Source organism: Lichenostomus cassidix, chromosome 2 (genome assembly GCF_008360975.1).
Source record: "Lichenostomus cassidix isolate B80296 chromosome 2, HeHo_3.0, whole genome shotgun sequence".
Classification (NCBI taxonomy): Eukaryota; Metazoa; Chordata; class Aves; order Passeriformes; family Meliphagidae; genus Lichenostomus; species Lichenostomus cassidix.
This window is the reverse complement of record NC_139482.1, coordinates 81,909,104-81,928,411: the sequence shown is the minus strand read 5'-3', so window position 1 is coordinate 81,928,411 and position 19,308 is coordinate 81,909,104. Positions and strand designations below refer to the sequence as shown.

The window sequence follows — 19,308 nt, the reverse complement described above, 5'->3', positions numbered from 1 at the left end:
CTCCAGCTGGCCACAAACCCCTTTCAGGTAGCTGTAGAGAGTGATAAGGTCACCCCTGAGCCTCCTTTTCTCCAGACTAAGCAATCCCAGCTCCCTCAGCCACTCCTCATAGGACTGACTCTCTAGAACCTTCACCAGCTCTCTTGCCCTTCACTGGAATCACTCCTACATGCTCTTCTCCACCTCATTTTCTCTCCCCTGTCCTGCTGGGGAGTGATAGAGAGGCTTGGCGGGCACCTAGTCCAGCCAAGGTCAACTCACCACAACTGGTCAGGTTTTAAGGCTACGAGCTCCAACTCCGGCATCCCCTGACGCACTAGCCTAGAAAACTGGATTTCCCCAAAAGCTCTGCCTTCACAGCAAAATTAATGGTTTCAACGTATCTGGACATCATCCACAACACAAATTGTATGGGAAAACAAATACAAGGTAAGTAATATAACACCCCTACAGTTACAGCTTGATGTAAGCTTTTTTATATTTAGAAAAATTTGCTGACTAGCCAACTACTGTACATTTATGCCTTTGCACATGTTTTAACCTTTAATTTTTTTTAATACAGCTTAGACAGCTGAATTCTTCAAAAGAATGGACAGCAAAGATGGACTCAGGTACTGAAGTCTAACCACATCAACAGCAAAATTTCCACAAATGTTTGCTGAAAATTTTGAGGGTTCAGATTAGCCATAGGTTTACCTATTTCCACTGAATTTTTACATCAAAGTTCTAAAGAAGAGCAGTATTAAACCAAATCCTCTAAACATTCTGTGAAAAGAAATCTATATTTGGTAATAAATTTTACAATCTTCAGAACTTGTATTCAAAAGTGTAAAATGTACTGAATGCAATCTGAAGAGGAAATTCCAAAAATTACCATTTCACTTTCCATAATATTTGAAAAAAACCATGGTAATGAAATTGCATCCACTTTCTAGTGGACTTTATAATAAATGTTTAATTTTTAATGGGATTTCAGTGATATCTCCTAATCCAAGTACATAAAAGAGCAAGTGTTAAAATATCAGTGTATCTTAACTTTTTCAAAATATTAAAGTACAACTTCTGTACATTGCTATTTCAAAGTACAAACTTTTGCTGGTGTGAATAAACACAGTGATCTAGCATATTATACTTTTGTTGCAGTCAAGACTTCAGGATAGATATTTTTTTATTTAACAGCTGAAAGGGCAGACATAGGTTGCTGAGTCCATGTAACTGTTAACCAACTATTTAGCTTCTCTACAAGACTATAATACAAAATGCCACCAGGTCTTTATTATGTGGTTGAACACTATGACTGATCAACTAGGTCTTGTGCAGCAGGCATAGCAAAAGAACTATCCCAGAAAGCCGAATATCTGGTCTAAATAAATGAGATTTTGGGATGAAGAAGCAATCTTTTCAGTGAAGGCTTGACTTTTTTGCTGTAAGTATCCATACCAGTTAAATTAAATTATTTCTATTGACATTTCATCCCGTACCACACAGTTCCCCTTCACCTTTCTTTGTGGCATAACTCATGAGTACAGCCGTAGCTGTACTTTACTCAGAAACTTGCTGATTTGGACACATTGATAGTTTGCCTGTATCTAGTCAAGTCAGCAGCAGTGTGGTAACCCTGTTTGAGAACAGCAAAGCAGCACAAATCTTGTGCAGAAGAAAACTTCAGTTTTGCTTTATTTTATTATATTAAGAAAAAGTCTAGGATTAAGCACTGACCGCTGTTGCCTGTTCTTTTAAATTTGCTGTAATCAAGCACAATGAAGTTCATCCATTTCAAAACTTCTCAATCAGGGATGAGCTAAATTAGAAAAATAATCTAGCCACCATGTAAATAGTGGACTATATAAGCAATACAAGGCTTTAGTTTCCCCAACAGTCTTTCAAGTTACATATTACATCCCTGAAATGGTGGTTTTGACTCACTGCTTGCAAGTGGTGATTCAGATGGTTCTCAATCTGCAATAGAAAGAAAAGATTAAAGTTTACAGAATAACTTCAACCATAAGAGTAAAAAGGTCAGCTAAAATTTTTGGTTTCTCCTTCATGTCAAAATGCACATGAATTCCAGTACTTTTAATATCGAATCAACAAGATAGACAAGCTACCTAAAAATTTGCAGTATGATGCAAATCTATATCCCAAAACAAAGGGATTAGAGATTTACATATGGTTATATCTCCTGCCTCATGTGTCTAGGACTTATTCTGTGAAAGTGAGAACAGAGAAAGCTCCATCTCAAAAGGGAGCTACAAGGTGTTCATGCTGCCAATTGCCTAGGATGAACAGAAAAAAATACACAAGTGGGAAAAAAGTAAAAGCACTACCTTTAGCAATGACCTAAAAGAATGAAAGAACAAGGTCAAAACTGAATGAAGATACACATCTGGATGAAACCATACTGTTAAGAGCATTAAAAACAATCTCCTTTCACACAGAGATACAGAACCAATCTCAATTGGAATAGCTGTGATTGCAAACAAAGGCAATACAAGCGAAGCAGGTGTCATGTTATAGAAAAATTTGAAAATTAAAAGCAACTCAAAATATAGATGTATCTATATATAAATCTGTGCAGCACACTGAATTTTCAGCAGCCTTTACACTGTACCCATAGTTTTTTTCTCCACTGCCTAAGTGGTATAACCTAACCATTTTCATGATTACTCCGAAAAATCTTCAGGTTTTCTTTATATCTCAAATGTCTCATAAGAGGTACACACATTCAAGAAATTAACTATCACCAATTAATGAAATAGAGACTTTGAAATCCCAAATCCTTTAATTTTACTCATAGTAATGGGAAAGAAAAATGTCAAAACACAAGAAGGTTAAATAGAATCTGAAAACAATGAAGAACATTCAGAGTTTTCTTTCATGCTGAGGAAGAGCACTTTTAGACTCCATGGTTGAATTGTTGGGTCACTGAGTCTCTCAAAGCAGCACCCACAGCATGATCACAGTTTGCACAATTAAGTTCACTTGAAGAGTGGCTTCTGAGGTTATGTATTCTCCTTCAGATCCAGACTGAAATCTGGCTGCATCCCTTGGTTTTATGGCATTTTTTCTTCTGAACAAAACCACACAACTTCTAGTTCTCTGTTTTTTTCTGATGCTCACCTGGAGGAAGAGGTTCTGCACACCAAAAAAAAACCCCAAAAAACTGGAGATACACTAATGGAAGACACAAATATGAATTCAGAAATAGCTGAAGTGTCAGAAAATTAAAATACCTGGTCTCTAAGACTTTCATACATTAATATATCAAGGTCAAGGAAATGATGACAATTCCCAGTGTATTAAGAAAGATTCCCTGAAACAAATTTAAAAAAAATTCTGGTGTATGCAATGGGAGGTCAAATAGCATTTCCAAACATTGCTGTAGAAAACTGATATAGCCACCATGGTTACCAAGATGGTGTAAAAAGCAAAAGGTCTTTGATAGAAGGGGAATTTTCTAACCTTTTAACCTTTATAATTGTTTCCAAGTGATGTCTTTCATAGCTATTGCTATTATGCATGACAAAATATGGTTTGAAATCATAGGTGAATATTGGATAACTTTTTTCTCTTAAAGTGCTGGAATTCCACTGTCTTCATCGATGTGCATACATTTATTTTGACAAATTTCTATGAACAGTGATCTAGTTCTTAAACATGTGTATCAATGACACTTGTGACAGTAGTTTTCAGAAAAATATTAGAGTCAAGAGAATATTCATAACAAAGAGGCAACAAACATTTTTCAGGCTGCTTTAATTTAGGCAGGATGGCTGTGTCTCTGCAGCATTTTACTGAAACACATCACAGAGAAGCCCCTGGATCAGAACACAGAAGCCCCTGGACTGGAACAGAGCATACTGCAATTGTGGAGATGAAAACAGTGCATGAAAGCGCCTGCCTTCACTGACTACAAACAGGAGCACTCCTTTCTTTCTGGTCATAGGGCACTGTAAACTAAGCACAATAATTCAATGTGTCTCACCATATTCAGAGTGCCACACAAATATTGAGGCTGCCCTCTGCTGTTACCTTGAGAGCCCAGCTCATTTTAAAAGAAACAGCTTTCAATAACGTTACCTTCAGAGTGCTCACTATTTTCTGATATTTCTGCAAACTTTTTTCCCCTCCAGTACACTGCTGAAACCAGTCAGTCCCATAACCATTGCTTATTAATTTGCTAAAATTTACTATTTTGCTTTTTCTCTGGGCAGGCCTGTAAATACAAATATATTAAAGGAAAACAAAAACAAAAATACAGAAAAATAGGGACTAGGTGGAAAAATTTTATTATGCACAGAAAAGGCCTTATCATTTATTTGTAATTATGACATTAATTAAAAATACAACCATTTTTAGCCTTATAATTTCTTTACAGATAACAGAATATATAGTCTACATGTAATCATCCAAGAAGAAAAACAAAAACAGATTAACAAACAAAAGCACACTATGCCTGATTTAGTATTGTTAATTTACACAAGAAGAGCCACCTGTAATACTTACACAGTTCTGGCCTTAACGACAAAAAGTGCAAAAGGGAAATCCACAATGCATAAGTAAAAAAGGCTGACAGTACTCATCCTGTGATATACAGAAGTGAAATTTTATCACAAATTTTCTCTTAAGTTCATTTGACAGTTTAATCACTTATTTGGCACCATTAATATAGTTCTAAAACATACTGGGATTACTGATGACTGAGCAATAAATTTCTGACACAGTATGCAGAAACAATTCAGCTGTGCACACAGCTGATGTGATTACATCACATCACACATGACATAAAAATTTGCTTAAAATACCTCTTCCAGGTGTTCATTACAGTATTTTTGCTCTGTCTGACCTTACATAGGCTACATTTTATGTCTTTCCTTAAAGTGTCAGTCCTACTCATGTCTCTGTAACCTACACCCACAGACCTAACAATGTAGATTTTCATTTTCACCTGATCACTGGCATTGAGAAAAAAACCCAGACAATTTAGAATACCATAAAAGTCTGCTACATAAAGACATGCAACTCTATTCTTAGTTTTCCTAACGCAAAGTTATATTGAATAACTTTCCCATATGAGTTAAAGTACTGTTACTTTTGTTGCGTTTAAAACTATTTTAGCATCACATATGATATGAAGTTTAGGAGCAATAAAGATCCACAAGGTCCATACACATATCCACTAATTCCTGCAGTTTCATGAGGAGCAATATTACTTGCATGCATGAATAGTTGCAGGCTCAGGTGTTCAATGATTTTCATAAGTGTACTACTTACATGGGTGGGAAAGAAAGCTTATTTGCGCCACTAAATTCTTTGTTTGTAGAAACAGTCAGCATTCTGCTTGGATATTTAGGGCTTATAGCTGGGAGCTTTACCTGTGTCAGAGAAAGCTTAGCTTAGAAAAAGGAGTTACGAAAAAAATAACCAATCATATGATAGTATAGCCGTCAAAAATGAGGGTGATATTAAAGGCCTAAATGTGTTCAAATTTCAACGTCTTATCTATGTTATTACCATGAGTAATGGTAATGGATTATAGAGAAAAAACAAAAGATAAAGCAACCCCTTATTCTACATGAGGTTAGGTGTTTGCTCTCTCCACAACATGCTCTACACAAGCCTTTCCCTCACAGTACACTTCTACCCAGAATTAAGCTTCAAACTGAAACTTGTCCATTGCAACCTATCATCTTGGTTCATTTCTCTGTATACAGATGATGAAAACAGACCAGTCTTACTGAAGTCAGGAGGACCAGAAATTAACTTATGGTTTAATTATTACTTCTTTTTTAGTTTGTTTGGGTTTTGTTTTTTTAATAAAAAGCATAAAACATCCTATACAATAAGAAAACTGTTGTGGTACATTAATTAGAGGTTTAAAATTCAAACAAATACATATATATTGCAGGAACCTTACAACAGAAAAATATATTTTACTTCTATGACCTTTCCTTTCCAATAACAGGCAAAGAAACTCAATGTTGACTAAAAGACTGAAAGATGACACCTAGAAAGCCAGGGAAATGACATCACACACCAGAACTAAACATGGGAAAATTGAGAAGTTAAGCAACGCATATCAAAGCTATTTATTTTAATTTGGATCAAAATCAACAGCTACTAAAGGGTCAACTTACTTCCCTCTCAAATAAAAGCATGAAATTAAATAACCTCAACAACTCCCAGATATTTTTCACTAATAGTTGCTAAGAAATTATGAGTTAAAAAACCAAAACAAATTTAAAGACTACTTACAGCTTCCTTCATTGCATGAAGAAAAGGGGACAAGGGAGAAGTCCTGAAGATAGCACAAAATTTTCAAAGCTCATTAAAAAAGTTTTTGTGTTATAGTAATATACCCTTTTAATTAGAACCTACGTATCATTTGACCATTTTCTTTTTCATACATGCAGCACAGGAAAGAGTCCCGTTGAATATTAGTTGCAGGTTATTTAGAAAAAAATCAGGACAGGGTAACTAAAAGTGAAATGTATTGCTCTGTAAACTTAAAAGTACATTGAGGATAAAAATACTTTTCACCTATGTGGACATAGCTACTGCAATACAGTTAACAGAGCAAAAAATTATGAAGTGCAAAAACCAGATACATCAACAGCAGTCACACTTGGATTTCAGACACTACAAAAAACACCCATGAAAACCTCTATAAGGAGAAGATTCCAAAATATAAACACACCATGGACTTCTCAAGAGGCATGGGCACATTAAGTATGGCAAGAACAAGCAAAAGGATAATGGCATTTGAATACATCTAATCAATGAACTAATTAAGAAACCACTAAAAAAAAAAAAAAAGCAGATATGAATGTTCAGAGAATGTAAATTTTCTTATTATCTGGAAGAAAGTGAAGCCTGGGACAGGCAGTTGTACTGATTCTGAGCCAGGATGTCAATGCAAACAAATGTGTAAAGTCAGTGCTGAAACCCCTACAGATTTCAGTGGAGTCAGACTGGGGCATTTGTCAAAAAAGAAGAGATGACACTAGAAAGAGCATGCAGTGACATCAGAGGCAACTACGTGAGATGAAAAGGAGGGTCTTTGTCCAACCTGGAGGTTAAAAATCCCATTAGCTGCTTAGAACTGCTTTTAAAGTTTGTTAACACTATTTGCTGAAGCAGCCTATTTGTGCTTTACGTTTCAAAAATGCCATCTTATTATGCAAAGATTCCATCTATCACTGGACTGGACCACTTCAGGTCTGACATGCAATGGAAGTTGCAGATCCAGGACACAATTACCTACAGTTTCAACAGACAAAAACAACCTCGGGTGACATTTGTCACATGCTGAAGGCAGGATGGCACACAGGGCAACACAAACACAACTCGATTTGATAGTCAGGATACACAAATAGCAGATGGAAAGAGATGAGACTTTCCTCCTGGCACCAAAAAGAAGCACCAGGAAAGAAGGTCTTGCAATTAAAGAGTTACTTAAAGGGCCTGGGGAGAGCAGAAGCTGGATAGATTTTGACAAGAGACAGAAAATCATCAGACTATCCAAAATAAAGTCAAGAAAAAAAAGGAGAAAGGCAAACCAAAAATCTTGAAGGCTGTGAGCAAGTACATTGTTTTAAATGTCTTTCTTGGCAATAATGAGAGGCTAGCCTAAACTGCAGGGATAAAAATACTCTCTATTGTTCACGTAAACTAATTAATGACAAAAGTAGCAAGGAAACAGATCAGAATTTGGCTTTGGGGGGCACCTGCAATCCTTTCAGGTGCTTTCTGTTACTTAGCTGGGCATATTCAGCATTAAAAGCAAGACCTTGTGCCACTCCACTCCAGTGGTTACAACTGAGGGGGCTTTTTCCCTTTAACAAATCTATATTTAGCAGCCATCAATTTCCCCGGATAAAACAAACTACACAGGGCATGTTCTCGGATTAAAGAGTTTTCTCCCTTTGTGAAAAGAGGGCAAAAATAAACTCTAAAAATTAGTGTTTATTGTAAATACATACCTACTAGTCCTGAATTCAAGAAATGTGAAAATAGAATATGTATTGTGGCTGGATGTTATATGAAGAACAATAGATATCTGCAGCCAGCATGGAAAGATAAAAGTCCACAGATGAAATCCTGCCTCCTGTGTGATCAAGGACAAAACTCTAGATTACATTTCAAATCTCTCTCTGAGGTAAAATCCTGACCTCAGATGAGCAATCCTTTTGCTACAGCACATACATACCTAAGTATATATGCATATATACACAGACATTTCAGGCAAGTGCCTGAAAAAAAGGACTTTGGAGACGAAGAAGTAATTTTACTGGTGCTGCAGGGAGATTGCCTAATGCCGATGCAAACCCTGATGACACCTCCAGCTGACCTCTCACCCATGCAAGGCCTCCTTCCTTCTTAAGGTCTCAGACACTAGATGCACAGGCAAAAGGATCACAGAACTGTAGAGTGGTTGGGGTTGAAAGAATCCTTAAAGATCATCTAGTTGTAACCCTTCTGCCATGGGCAGGGACATCTTTCACTAGACCAGGTTGTTCAGAGCCCAGTCCAGCCTGACACTGAACACTTCCAAGGATGAGACATCCACAACTTCTCTGGGCAACCAATTCCAGTGTCCCATCACCTTTACAGTAAAGAATATTCTTCTAATATTTAATCTAAACCTACTGTCAGTTTGAATCCATTCCTCATTGCTCTGTCACTACATGCTCTTGTAAAGAGTCTCTCCCCATCTTTCTTGTAGTCTCCCTTCAGGTGTTGGAAGGTCACTACAAAGCCTTCTCTTCTCCTGGCTGAACAATCCCAATTCTCTCAACCTTTCCTCACAGGAGAGATGCTCCATCCCTATAATCTTGTTGGTCCTTCTCTGGACTAAATGTCCTTCCTGTGCTGGGGACCTCAGAGCTGATGCAGCACTGCAGCTGGGGTCTCATCAGAGAGGAACAGAGGGGCAGAATCCCCTCCCTTGCCCTGCTGCCCACTCTGCTTAGGATGCAGCCTGAGACACAGTTGGATTTCTGGACTGCAAGTGCACATGGCCTCCCATCCACCAGCACTCCCTGGTCCTTCTCAGCAGTGCTGCTCTCCATCCATTCACTCCCCAGTCTGTGCTGATAACAGGGGTTATCTCAGCTCAGGTGCAGAACCTTGCACTTGGACTTATTAAGCCTCATGAGATTCCTATGGGCTGCTTTTCCCTTGGCCAGAAGTCCATCACTTTGCCATAAGCACAAAGGCTAAATGCTTCATGCACTAACACTCTTTGCTGATTTGCAAAATTCTCAGAAGAATCAGCATTATAGCCATGATTAGGGCATTAGGGAGGAATCACAGGATCCATCCTGAGGTATGGAGAACCATGTAATGGCCTCCCAGATCTCCAGTCCTCCTCTACACAGCAACCATCACAAGGAATGGTGGAGATTTTAATACTTCAGAACAAAGCAGCACACAGGCTTAAACCTCTAGAGCAAGGGCCCACTTGGGAACAACATTTTCCAAACTGAGCAGAAGAGGTACCCTTAGAGGTTAAAATGGTTTTGAACTTGTTCCTAAGGGCACCCTTTGGGATTTAGCTCCACAATTGTATTATCCATCTCTCTTCTGAATAAGTACTTAGTCAGACTGGACCGAAAAGCATTTTCAATACATTCAGTCTCATATTACCACAAATTCTTGAAGTGGTTTGCTGCTGCAGTATCATCATGCAGTCTAATAAATTGCATATTCCTTAGAAATTTGCCTGTGGTGTTTTGGAATACATCTCCTTCCTTTCAACATACAAGATGTATAGTGAAAAATCTAAAATTGAGACTGTTTGGTAGGGCTAGTTCCATTGTCTCATTTGGAAGACTCTTTGGGAAGCTACTCTTAGAGCATCCGATTGAAACCTCCCAAAGAGGATATACAAGAAATATCTGTGAAAGAAGTGCTGTGTGACATTTCAAGATACATGATCCATTTTTCAGGGTACAACAAAGATACAGTGAAGCACAGCCAAATGAGAGATGGTGGTGTGACGGCAGAGGTAAACATAGTGACACAGAATCTGCCTTCTCAGGCACCTAATGTTAAAGAAAAACATTTTTTAGATTTCAGCTTCCAGGAGAATAGTGTAAATTATATATGAGGGGCTTGGCATATTTGGAATCTGAGATGAATAAATAATATATATTCACTTTGCATTTAGTGAAAAATAAAGCACATGGAAACTTTCAGACACATGACTAAATGAAAATGAGTCTCAACCGAACTCCACCAAAACTGAAATGGACCTCAGTCTTACTTTACAAGTCAGCACATGGACTTAAATTACTCTTACTGTTATCAAAGTTAAATGTAAATCTTAGAGCACTGAATATAATTGGTTCTTAAGCACGGGAGTGTGGAACAGCACTTCCTCTCTGTCCCAGTTCAATTCCTTTAAGAGGCACTGCAGCAAATCAAGTTTTTATTTTCCGTGTTTTAAATCTATGATTGGAAAAAAAAAGCTTCGCACACAAGCATCAGGCAAATTACAGTTTAAACACATGTTGCTTGTTTGCTTGTTGCCACAGATTAAAAAAACATCCCAGAGCATATTCAGTAATGAGGTGTTCCCATTTACCCAAGACATCATTCTGAATTTGCACTAGTTACTCATCTCAGCAAAGGCTGAGGACTTTTTTTACTAAAATATCCAACATCTTCCCTTCTGTTCAAGAAGGGAGGTACCAGTGTTCAAGTACATCAAATGCCTTTCCAGGTAAAACCCAAAGGCCTGTGGTAAGTGTGGCTACTGAGATTACAGAGGATATTTAAAGAACATAAGGCTTCAGCATGTCAATTGGGCAGGGGCAGGGAGGATGAAAGAGGGAGTATAGCAGAGAGGTTTCCATGACAAACACTTATATCAGCCCAGAAAGGTTTGCTTTGGGCACAGCTTACTCTACACTTCCTTTGCCTTGGATATACCTTTCATTCAAAGACAGCTAGTGCAGTATCCTGGAGAACTCCCTTGCATCTTAAACTAAATGAAACTCCTTTTTCAGAACAGTCTTCTTATCTCCTTCTTTCTTCCTCACCCAAGATTACTAAACAGAAGTCTCTTCATCAAGTATAAATTGCAGGGGAAATAAAGCATAAGAAGATAGAAACTAACTACTGCTTTTTATTCACACTGAAGTATATGTACCATATACCATGCATTTCTGGTTCTTATGCTACACCTGCAGCACTTAAAAGAAAAATGGCTTTCTTCTTGTTCTCTAACTGTAATATAAAAAGTGCTTCTGTAATACAGAAACTCTTGTGGATTACAGCTTCCCTTCTGTAAGAAGCAACAGGCCCAGAGAGAGCTGTGTTCACAAGCTCTGCAAACAAAGCATTGTCACAGGGTGCCTCTCCACCTTACCTTCTTTTTCTCTGCACTTTCTTTGTCCTCAGCATGTTGCTGCCAAACACTTTTTGTATCAAAATCAAAAGGCTCTCTTCTTGCCTCATAACTGTCACTGTGACGGTCATCAGCCTTAAAATCTCTGTAAATGATATAATCTGGTAGAGAGGAAACAAAGCTCCTGCAGGCAAAGATTTACCACTTGTTTGTACAAGGTTTGTACAAGTCCTGCACTTCAGTACAGAAGCATGCTGAAATGTTAATATGTGAAGAGAGAGGCCAAGATGTGCTGGGCCTCAGCAGTCTTACCGTGGCTCCTCCATCGCTGTGGGATTGGCACAGTGCAAATACCAGTCAGGTGCAGCATACGCTGCTGGAGGGGACTTCATTTCTAGTGCTTCAGTAGGTCTGGAGAGAAAAAGATAAAAGCAAGTAGTTTTCTGACTTCTTGTCTAGTTGCAAAATCAGTATATTTGTTTTCAGATTGCTGTTTTGTCAGGAGGAAATGCTTGCTTTCTTCAGTACAGAGCATATGTGTCCCCTGATAAAACAGAGAGTCAGAACCTTGCAGCATTCTGTTCCACTTGTACCTTGCTTGTCTTGCTTTAATGCTTTGACATGTTTCTGCTGTTCAGTTAATTAATATTTCTGGATTTATCGCTCTGCTCTAAGCATGCACAAAAGCCATCTGCTCAAGTTCCTCAGGCTGCCCTCTTTGATAAAGGAAATAACAAATGAGTACATCTCCATGGTACAGGAACAGAATATATACAGCACTGTAACAAACTGAATGTCATTGTCATCACAAAGTAATACTTTGTAAACATCTACCAAGTTTTGTGATGAGTTTTTTTGTGAAATTATTTTCACCAGACTGCTACTTAAATAGCCCAAATATAAACTGCAGAGACCTCACTCAAATGCAGCTAGACAGTTATCAACTACTTAGACCAAACACAGGGCAAGACCACACGTTTTGCTAAAGGGTATCTACACGCTAAAGACTGCAAGGATGTCTTGACAAGGTGACCTCTTACATCATATTTTCATTTCCTCCTTTTTTCCAGGGGTTAATTTCAAAATTCCATAGGATCCTTCTGTAGCATCTATGAGCACTTTACACTGCACTCAAGCAAAGCCAAAGAAAACAAAGGAAAACCAAAGAAGCAAGACAGATGCTCACCATGCTGGCCTCCTTGCCTTGCCAGCCTCACATAGGCTGAATCAGTCTCTTTGATCCACTTCCTGCAGCACCCAAACAGTGGCACTCCATGGGGAGCTTTTGAAAGGTCACTGAGACCCTGAATCTGGGATACTGGGGGAAGTGGATTCTCTGGTTGTTCCAGTGGCATGGAGTATTACTGTCCTGCAATAATGGAAAAGAGACTATTTATGGTAAAAGTTAACTGTTAGCATCCCTTTCTCACGCAACTTAAAAAATTGAGCCCACCTGGAACATGAATGAGGTGCATTATTTCATCTTGGAGACAAAAGACCAGGCTTGCTCATTCTGGGGGATACAACACAAGCAATTTCTAGAGAATCAGATTGAAAACACTTTTGGTTCAGTTTTGAAACAGCATTCTAGTTTTCCCATAAAGTGTTCTAATACAGAGGATCATGCCTCTTCATTCAGAAAACTATTTCCAAGGGCACCAAAAGCAGTGAGAGGCACACAAGGCAGCAGCAAACACTTCAGCCTTTGGTCTCCTTTCGTGCATATGCACCAAAATAAGCAAACACAGTAGCTGGCCATTGGCAGGCCTTTATTTGTAGAACAACCAAATCCAATCCCCAAATAAAATCAGTAGAAAACATCATGAAACACCCTACCTCTCCGTACATTACTTTCTTAACTAATAGTGAGCAAAAGTAAATATGGGAAAATATAAGAAATAATGGGAAAACAGACAGCAGATAAATAAGAAAAAGCCAGCACAAGGCACTGTGCCACAGAAGATGCACAGGCACTTACCGGAGAGACTCCATCTGCAGCTGATGCCGTTCCGTCGGTGTGAGAGCACCACTTCCAGGCAGCAGCTCGCTGAGGAGCTCCTGACACACACACACACACACACACACACGCCGGCTGTGCCCAAACTCATCCCCCAAGAAAGAGGCCAAAGCTTTGCCTCTCCCCGGGCCCCGGGGCGAGGTGGCACCAGCCCGCTCCCGCTGCCGCCTGCCGGGCGGGTCTGTCCCCAGCGCTCTCCCGCTGGCGATGCCCGGGTCCCCGCCGCCGCCGCGGCTGCCGCTCAGAGACAGCAGGGCGATTCCCCGAGCGGTGCCCCGCTCTCCCCGGGAAACAGGCGGGACGGAGCCCGATGGCGAGCCGCGGGCGGAGCCGGACCCGCCGGGGGCGGAGCGGGACAGCGCGGCCACGGTACCTCTCTCCCTGCCCTTTTCTTTTTTCCTGCGGGGCCTGGAGCTCGGTGCAGTGCTCGCCGCTGTCGGCAGCATCAGGGGAGCAGAGCGGACTGGGGGCCGCTCCTGGTGGCTACCGGTGGCTCCTGCTGCTCCCGGCGGGCACCCGGCTCGGGAAGGGGCTGGAGCCGTGACGGGACGCCTACTGCATGAAGCGGGGAGCACGCCCTCCCGGACCTTGCCGGTACTGGGAAACTCCATCCCAGCTGAAAACAGGAAAAATCCACCCTTTGTTCCATGACATCTACTATTCTGTACTATTTAATTTTTGCCTTCTGGCCGGTCCATATACTGACAGTCTGCTGGTACCATTTTGGGTCCTTGAAATACCCTCTTTTGAGATTTTCTCTGTGTTCCTGCAGTTGGCAAGATGCTTGATCCACCATTGCTGCTTCTTCATTTTTCCCTGTCTGGGACCTGGAGAACATGGAAGGATGATGGGATATAGTCGGATGGTCAGCTCGGGACTGGGAGAATGTGGAGGGATGAAGGGACATGAATGGGGTGATGGAATATGGAGGATATGGTGGGACATAGAGGGATGGTGGGACATAGAGGAGATGGAGGGACAGAGGGGTGGTGGAATGGGGGGATGATGATTCATGAAGGTATTGGGATGTGGAGAGGATGGACAGATAGTGGGGCATGGAGATTGTGGCATGTGTAGGGACATGGAGGAAATGGAGTGGTAGAGAACATACAGGGATGGTGGGATAAGGTGGGATGATGGGCCATGGAGGCGATGGAAGGACAGTGAGAAATGAAGGATGGAGAGATGGAGGAGACAGGTCTGTTGGGCCAAGGGTTGGTGGAACAGTTGACGGAGAGGCCAGGCAGATGAAAGCATTTGGGACAGAAGGACAGTGGGACATGTGGGGAAACAAGACATGGTGGGTAGTGTGACAGAGTGGCTGGTAGCCAAGGGAATGCTGAGGCCAGGAGCAGCAGAAGCTGCATGCTCAGAAACCAGCAGGTCCCTGAAGGGCTCATCCAGGCTCTGTGCCACATGTGGAGGTACCAGATGCTGCCCCCATCTCCTGGAGCCCCTCCCTCCCTAGCCCCATATGTACCCCCAGGCACATCTCTTCCCACACACAGGCATGGATTGGTGTGAAGCAGGCTGAGATACACTGTGAGGCAGTTTGAGGTCAAGGTACACTCAATGGGTGAAATCATATTGCACTGTGGGACTGGTTGCAACATCCTTTGGGGTGTGCCAGGTTCACACAGTTGGCAATCTTCACAAAATTTTTAGGGTTGGAAGGAACCTCTGGAGATCATCCAGTCCAACCCTCCTGCCAAAGCAGGGTCATCTAGAGAATTCATACAGGAACATGTCCAGTTGGGGCTTGAATGTCTGCAGACAGGGAGGCTCCACGACCTCCCTAGGCAGCCTGTTGCTGTGCTCTACCACCCTCAATGTAAAGAAGTTCTTCCACATTTTGAGGTGGAACTTCTGGTGTTTGGGTTTATGGCCATTGCTTCTTGTCCTGTCTCTGGGCACCACTGAAAATTGTGGAACCATCCTCTTGACACCTGCCTTTGAGATGCATTGATGCGATCCCCTTGCAGTCCTCTCTTCTCTAGACTGAGGCCCAGCTCCCTCAGTCTCTTCCTGGAGAGATGCTCCAGACCCTCCAAATCATCTTTGTGGTCTCCGCTGGACCCTCTCCAGTAACCCCTTGCCTTTCTTGTGCTGAGGAGCCCAGAACTGGAACCACAGCACTACAGAGGTGGTCTCACTATGGCTGAATGTGAGGACTGCATCATCCCTCTGGACTGGATCATTTCCCTCGACCTGCTGGTCACACACTTCCCAATGCACCCCAGGAGACCAATGGCCCTCCTGGCCCCAAGGACACACTGCCAGCTCATAATCAACTTGCCATCCACCAAGACTCCCAGGTCCTTCTCCACAGAGCTGTTCTTTCATCTGATTCAGCAGTGGCCCCATATTTTCCCTAATCTCCCTTTTGCTGCTGGTGTACCTGATGTATGCTGATGCCCCTAATATCCCTTGCCAGACTCAATTCCAGCTGGGCTTTGGCCTTCCTCACTGCACATCTGCATACTCTGATAATGCTCCTATAATCCTCCCATGTGGCCTGTCCCTTTTTCCACATCCCATAAATTTCTTTCTTCCATTTCAGATTTACTAGAAAAACTTGTGTGGGCTCCATCCATCTTGTAGGCCCCATACAATGGGGCAACCCCACCCTCCCTACATAAACCCAGCCCCAGACAAAGTGCTGCTGCTCAATGCTTTTTATTGGCTGACCAAGCTTGGGGGACTAGAGGGAGTTGGGCACTTGGAGGTCTAGGTGGGATAGCTGCGAATTCAGGTAGGATTCTTGGGAATCCAGAGCTTCACTCCTCGTTGAGTCCCTTCTGATAGGGAAGGATAAAAAGGAAGTGTGAGCATGGGGCTGTTGTGGGGCAGCCATGGGGCAGCTGTAGGGCAGGGGGAGGTCCCACCTTGGCTCCGATGTCGCGGCTCTTGGCCCGCAGCTTGTTGACCTGGGACTCGGCGATGTCGGCACGCTCCTCCGCCTCATCCAGCTCATGCTGTGCCTTGCGGAACTTGGCCAGGTTGGTGTTGGCTTGTTCTTCCTGAGGAGGCAAGGACATCAGAGAGGCACCCACACAGCTCTGTCTGGCCTCCTGCCACCCCACCTACTCTCCATACATCTGTCTTTCTTATTGCTCCATCTGGCCCACCATAGAACCACCTGTTTCTTAAGTCATCCCGTTTTCCAACCACCCAACCATCTACTCAACAATCCATTTATCCATCTATGCCACCTTCTACCCATGTAAGCTTCAAGCCATCTGTCCCTCTTTCTGTCCACTCAGTCATCCGTCTCTTCTTCTCCTTCCCATCTGTCTCTCCTTCTCCTTCCTTCCTTCCTTCCTTCCTTCCTTCCTTCCTTCCTTCCTTCCTTCCTTCCTTCCTTCCTTCCTTCCTTCCTTCCTTCCTTCCTTCCTTCCTCCCACTGTCATCTCACCATCCCACATACCCCCACCCTTCTCACCCCCTGATACACCACCCCTTGACCACTTCATCTCAAGGTCCCCTGCTATGCCCCACATTTTCTCCCACACCCCAATCCCACCCTGTCCCCTCCTGGGGGGGTGGTCCCACAGTTGTCCCCCTAATGCTCACCGCCTCCTCTGCCTGTCGCTTGTAGGCCTTGACCTTGAGCTGGAGCTTGTCCACAAGGTCCTGGAGCCGGACCATGTTCTTGCGGTCCTCTTCTGTCTGTAGGATGAGACATGTGGATCATGACCTGACCCCATCTGCGCTTTGGATCAGCACCAGAGCAAAGATGATCAGGAGCCAGTTAACGATGTTCTTGGGGAGTGGAGCCTCTCTAGATCTGTGGCTAGCCTCAGTGCTGGGAGCAGGAGGTGGGAGCTATTCCTGCCTCTGATGAGGCCCCATCTGAGATTCTGGATCATGCAAAGACCCCATGGATAATGGGACATCAAGAGGTGGCCTGGGTGGGTCATGACCACTGGGCCAACCATGTCCTGGGTCTGGCTGCAGTATCAGACACAGAGGCTGTAGGTGCTCTAGTGTCTAGTCTAGATAGCTCGTGTCTCTGGCTGGCAGGTCAGCCATGTTGTAGGTTATGTACACCATGAGATATCAGGCTCTGTGGGCAAGAGGCAGTTGATAACCTGGGCAAGCCCAAGAGCCCCACCTGATAGCTGAGCTCCTTCACACGACGCTCAGACTTGCGGAGACCCTTAATGCTCTCAGCATTGCGCTTTTGCTCAGCCTCCAGCTCATTCTCCAGCTCCCGCACACGAGCCTCCAGCTTCTGCAGCTGCTTCTTGCCCCCTTTGAGGGCCAACTGCTCAGCTTCATCCAACCTCATCTGCAGATCCTTGATGGTTTGCTCCATGTTCTTCTTCATCCGCTCCAGGTGGGCACTAGTGTCCTGCTCCTTCTTCAGCTCCTCTGCCATCATGGCCGCCTGCCCGGGGAGAAAAGCAAGTAGAGAAGGAGGACCAAAGCATGCTCTCCATCACCCTCCAGTGGAAGGTGTCCGAGATGTTGGTCCCACCATGGCACTCACATCAGTGATGGCTTTCTTGGCCTTCTCCTCAGCATTCCTGCACTCCTGGATGGCCTCTTCCACCTCTGTCTGCAGCTGGGAAATGTCAGCCTCCATCTTCTTCTTCTGGTTGATGAGGCTGGTGTTCTGGAGTTAGAGGAGAGTATGTGAGGAGGTCTCTGTTGAAGTGCTGACCCACCCTTCTTCAATTCCCCTGGGACTTAATGCCTCCCGTACTCCCTGCCAACTCTGCTGGTATCAAGGGTCTGGAGATCTTGGTAACTAAACCTATTAGAAACCCACACTCCTGGGTGGATGTGACACCTCTCCTTGAAGGTTTGTGAGGTCTCACCTGTGAGTGGAGAAGCTGGACCCTCTCACTGGCCTCAATCAGCTCCTGCTCAGCCAACTTGCGGGCCCTCTCAGTCTGTTCCACCACTGCCTGCATCTCCTCCAGCTCTGACTGGAGGAGGTTGTTTCTCCTCTCCACAATGGCAATGTTCTCCTTCAGATCTTCATTGGCTCTTACCACATCATCCAACTGTAGTTGGGTGTCCTGTTTGGATAAATAGGATGGACATCAGCCAGCAGCTCCAAAAGGCTAGAAGGACCTCTTTAGAGGTGGGTGACCCCACCTTGAGGTGAGCCTGGGCTCCTTTCAGGTGGGTCTGAGCTTCAGCAGCCACACGGTTGGCATGGCTGAGCTGAATCTCCATCTCATTGAGGTCACCCTCCATCTTCTTCTTCAGCCTCAGGGCCTCATTGCGGCTCCGGGTCTCAGCATCCAGTGAGGTCTGCAGCGAGTCCACCACCCGCAGGTGGTTGCGCTTGGCCTGCTCCATCTCCTCATCCTTCTCGGCCAGCTTGCGCTCGTAGTCTGCCTTGACCTGGTTGAACTCCAGTTGGGCCCTGAGAATCTTTCCTTCCTCATGCTCCAGAGAGGCCTGGTGTGGACAGAGAGTAATTAGAGGGCCAGAGAGAAGACCAGGACAACATGGGACTCATGGGGATGTGATATGGCTCACCTCAGCCTCCTCCAGTGCAGCTTGGAGCTCCAGTTTCTCAGCATCCAGCTGCTTCCGGACCTTCTCCAGTTCATGGATAGTCTTGTGGCTGCCACCCAGCTGCTCCGTCAGGTCCGAGATCTCCTCTGCTCGGATGAGATCTCATCAGTCTTGGTGGAAAGTGGTGGAGAAAAAGGCGGGCAGGGGAAGGACCACAGTCTCACCTTGGAGGTTCTTATTCTCCCTTTTGAAGGTCTCAAGATGCTCAAGTGACTCCTCATAGGCATTTTTCAGCTTGAAGAGCTCAGTGCTGAGGGACCTGGCCTCTTTCTGTGATGCCTCCAGCTCCATCTGTGACTCTTCAAACTTCTGCTTCCACTCAGACAAGATCTGGGGCAAAGCAAGGGGTCACTCTCTGTCCCCATGTCTCCCATCTGCTCCTGTCTCACCATCTTATCCTCCC

The 19,308-nt window shown here is 43.5% G+C and overlaps 2 protein-coding genes across 2 annotated transcripts in view; both read right to left on the bottom strand.

Moving 5' to 3' along the window:
• Window positions 1-1,971: 1,971 nt before the first annotated feature.
• Window positions 1,972-13,833, bottom strand: C2H7orf57 (chromosome 2 C7orf57 homolog). Its single transcript, XM_085052183.1, is given in 7 exon segments — window positions 1,972-4,128; window positions 4,131-4,216; window positions 5,275-5,375; window positions 11,375-11,537; window positions 11,666-11,753; window positions 12,516-12,722; window positions 13,332-13,833. Coding segments are annotated over 6 exon segments (708 nt in total). The 5' UTR covers window positions 12,709-12,722; window positions 13,332-13,833; the 3' UTR covers window positions 1,972-4,051.
• A 2,226-nt stretch (window positions 13,834-16,059) lies between these two features.
• The window catches only part of LOC146441685 (uncharacterized), a 30,503-nt gene continuing 27,254 nt past the window's right edge, over window positions 16,060-19,308 (bottom strand). The window contains exons 70-78 of the mRNA XM_085049844.1: window positions 19,070-19,235; window positions 18,867-18,991; window positions 18,477-18,785; window positions 18,194-18,397; window positions 17,863-17,988; window positions 17,485-17,760; window positions 16,944-17,039; window positions 16,256-16,390; window positions 16,060-16,168 (exon numbers count right to left, since the gene is read on the bottom strand). Coding sequence (XP_084905970.1) covers window positions 16,148-16,168; window positions 16,256-16,390; window positions 16,944-17,039; window positions 17,485-17,760; window positions 17,863-17,988; window positions 18,194-18,397; window positions 18,477-18,785; window positions 18,867-18,991; window positions 19,070-19,235 — 1,458 coding nt within the window. The 3' untranslated portion in view covers window positions 16,060-16,147. The remainder of the gene's footprint in view (window positions 16,169-16,255; window positions 16,391-16,943; window positions 17,040-17,484; window positions 17,761-17,862; window positions 17,989-18,193; window positions 18,398-18,476; window positions 18,786-18,866; window positions 18,992-19,069; window positions 19,236-19,308) is intronic.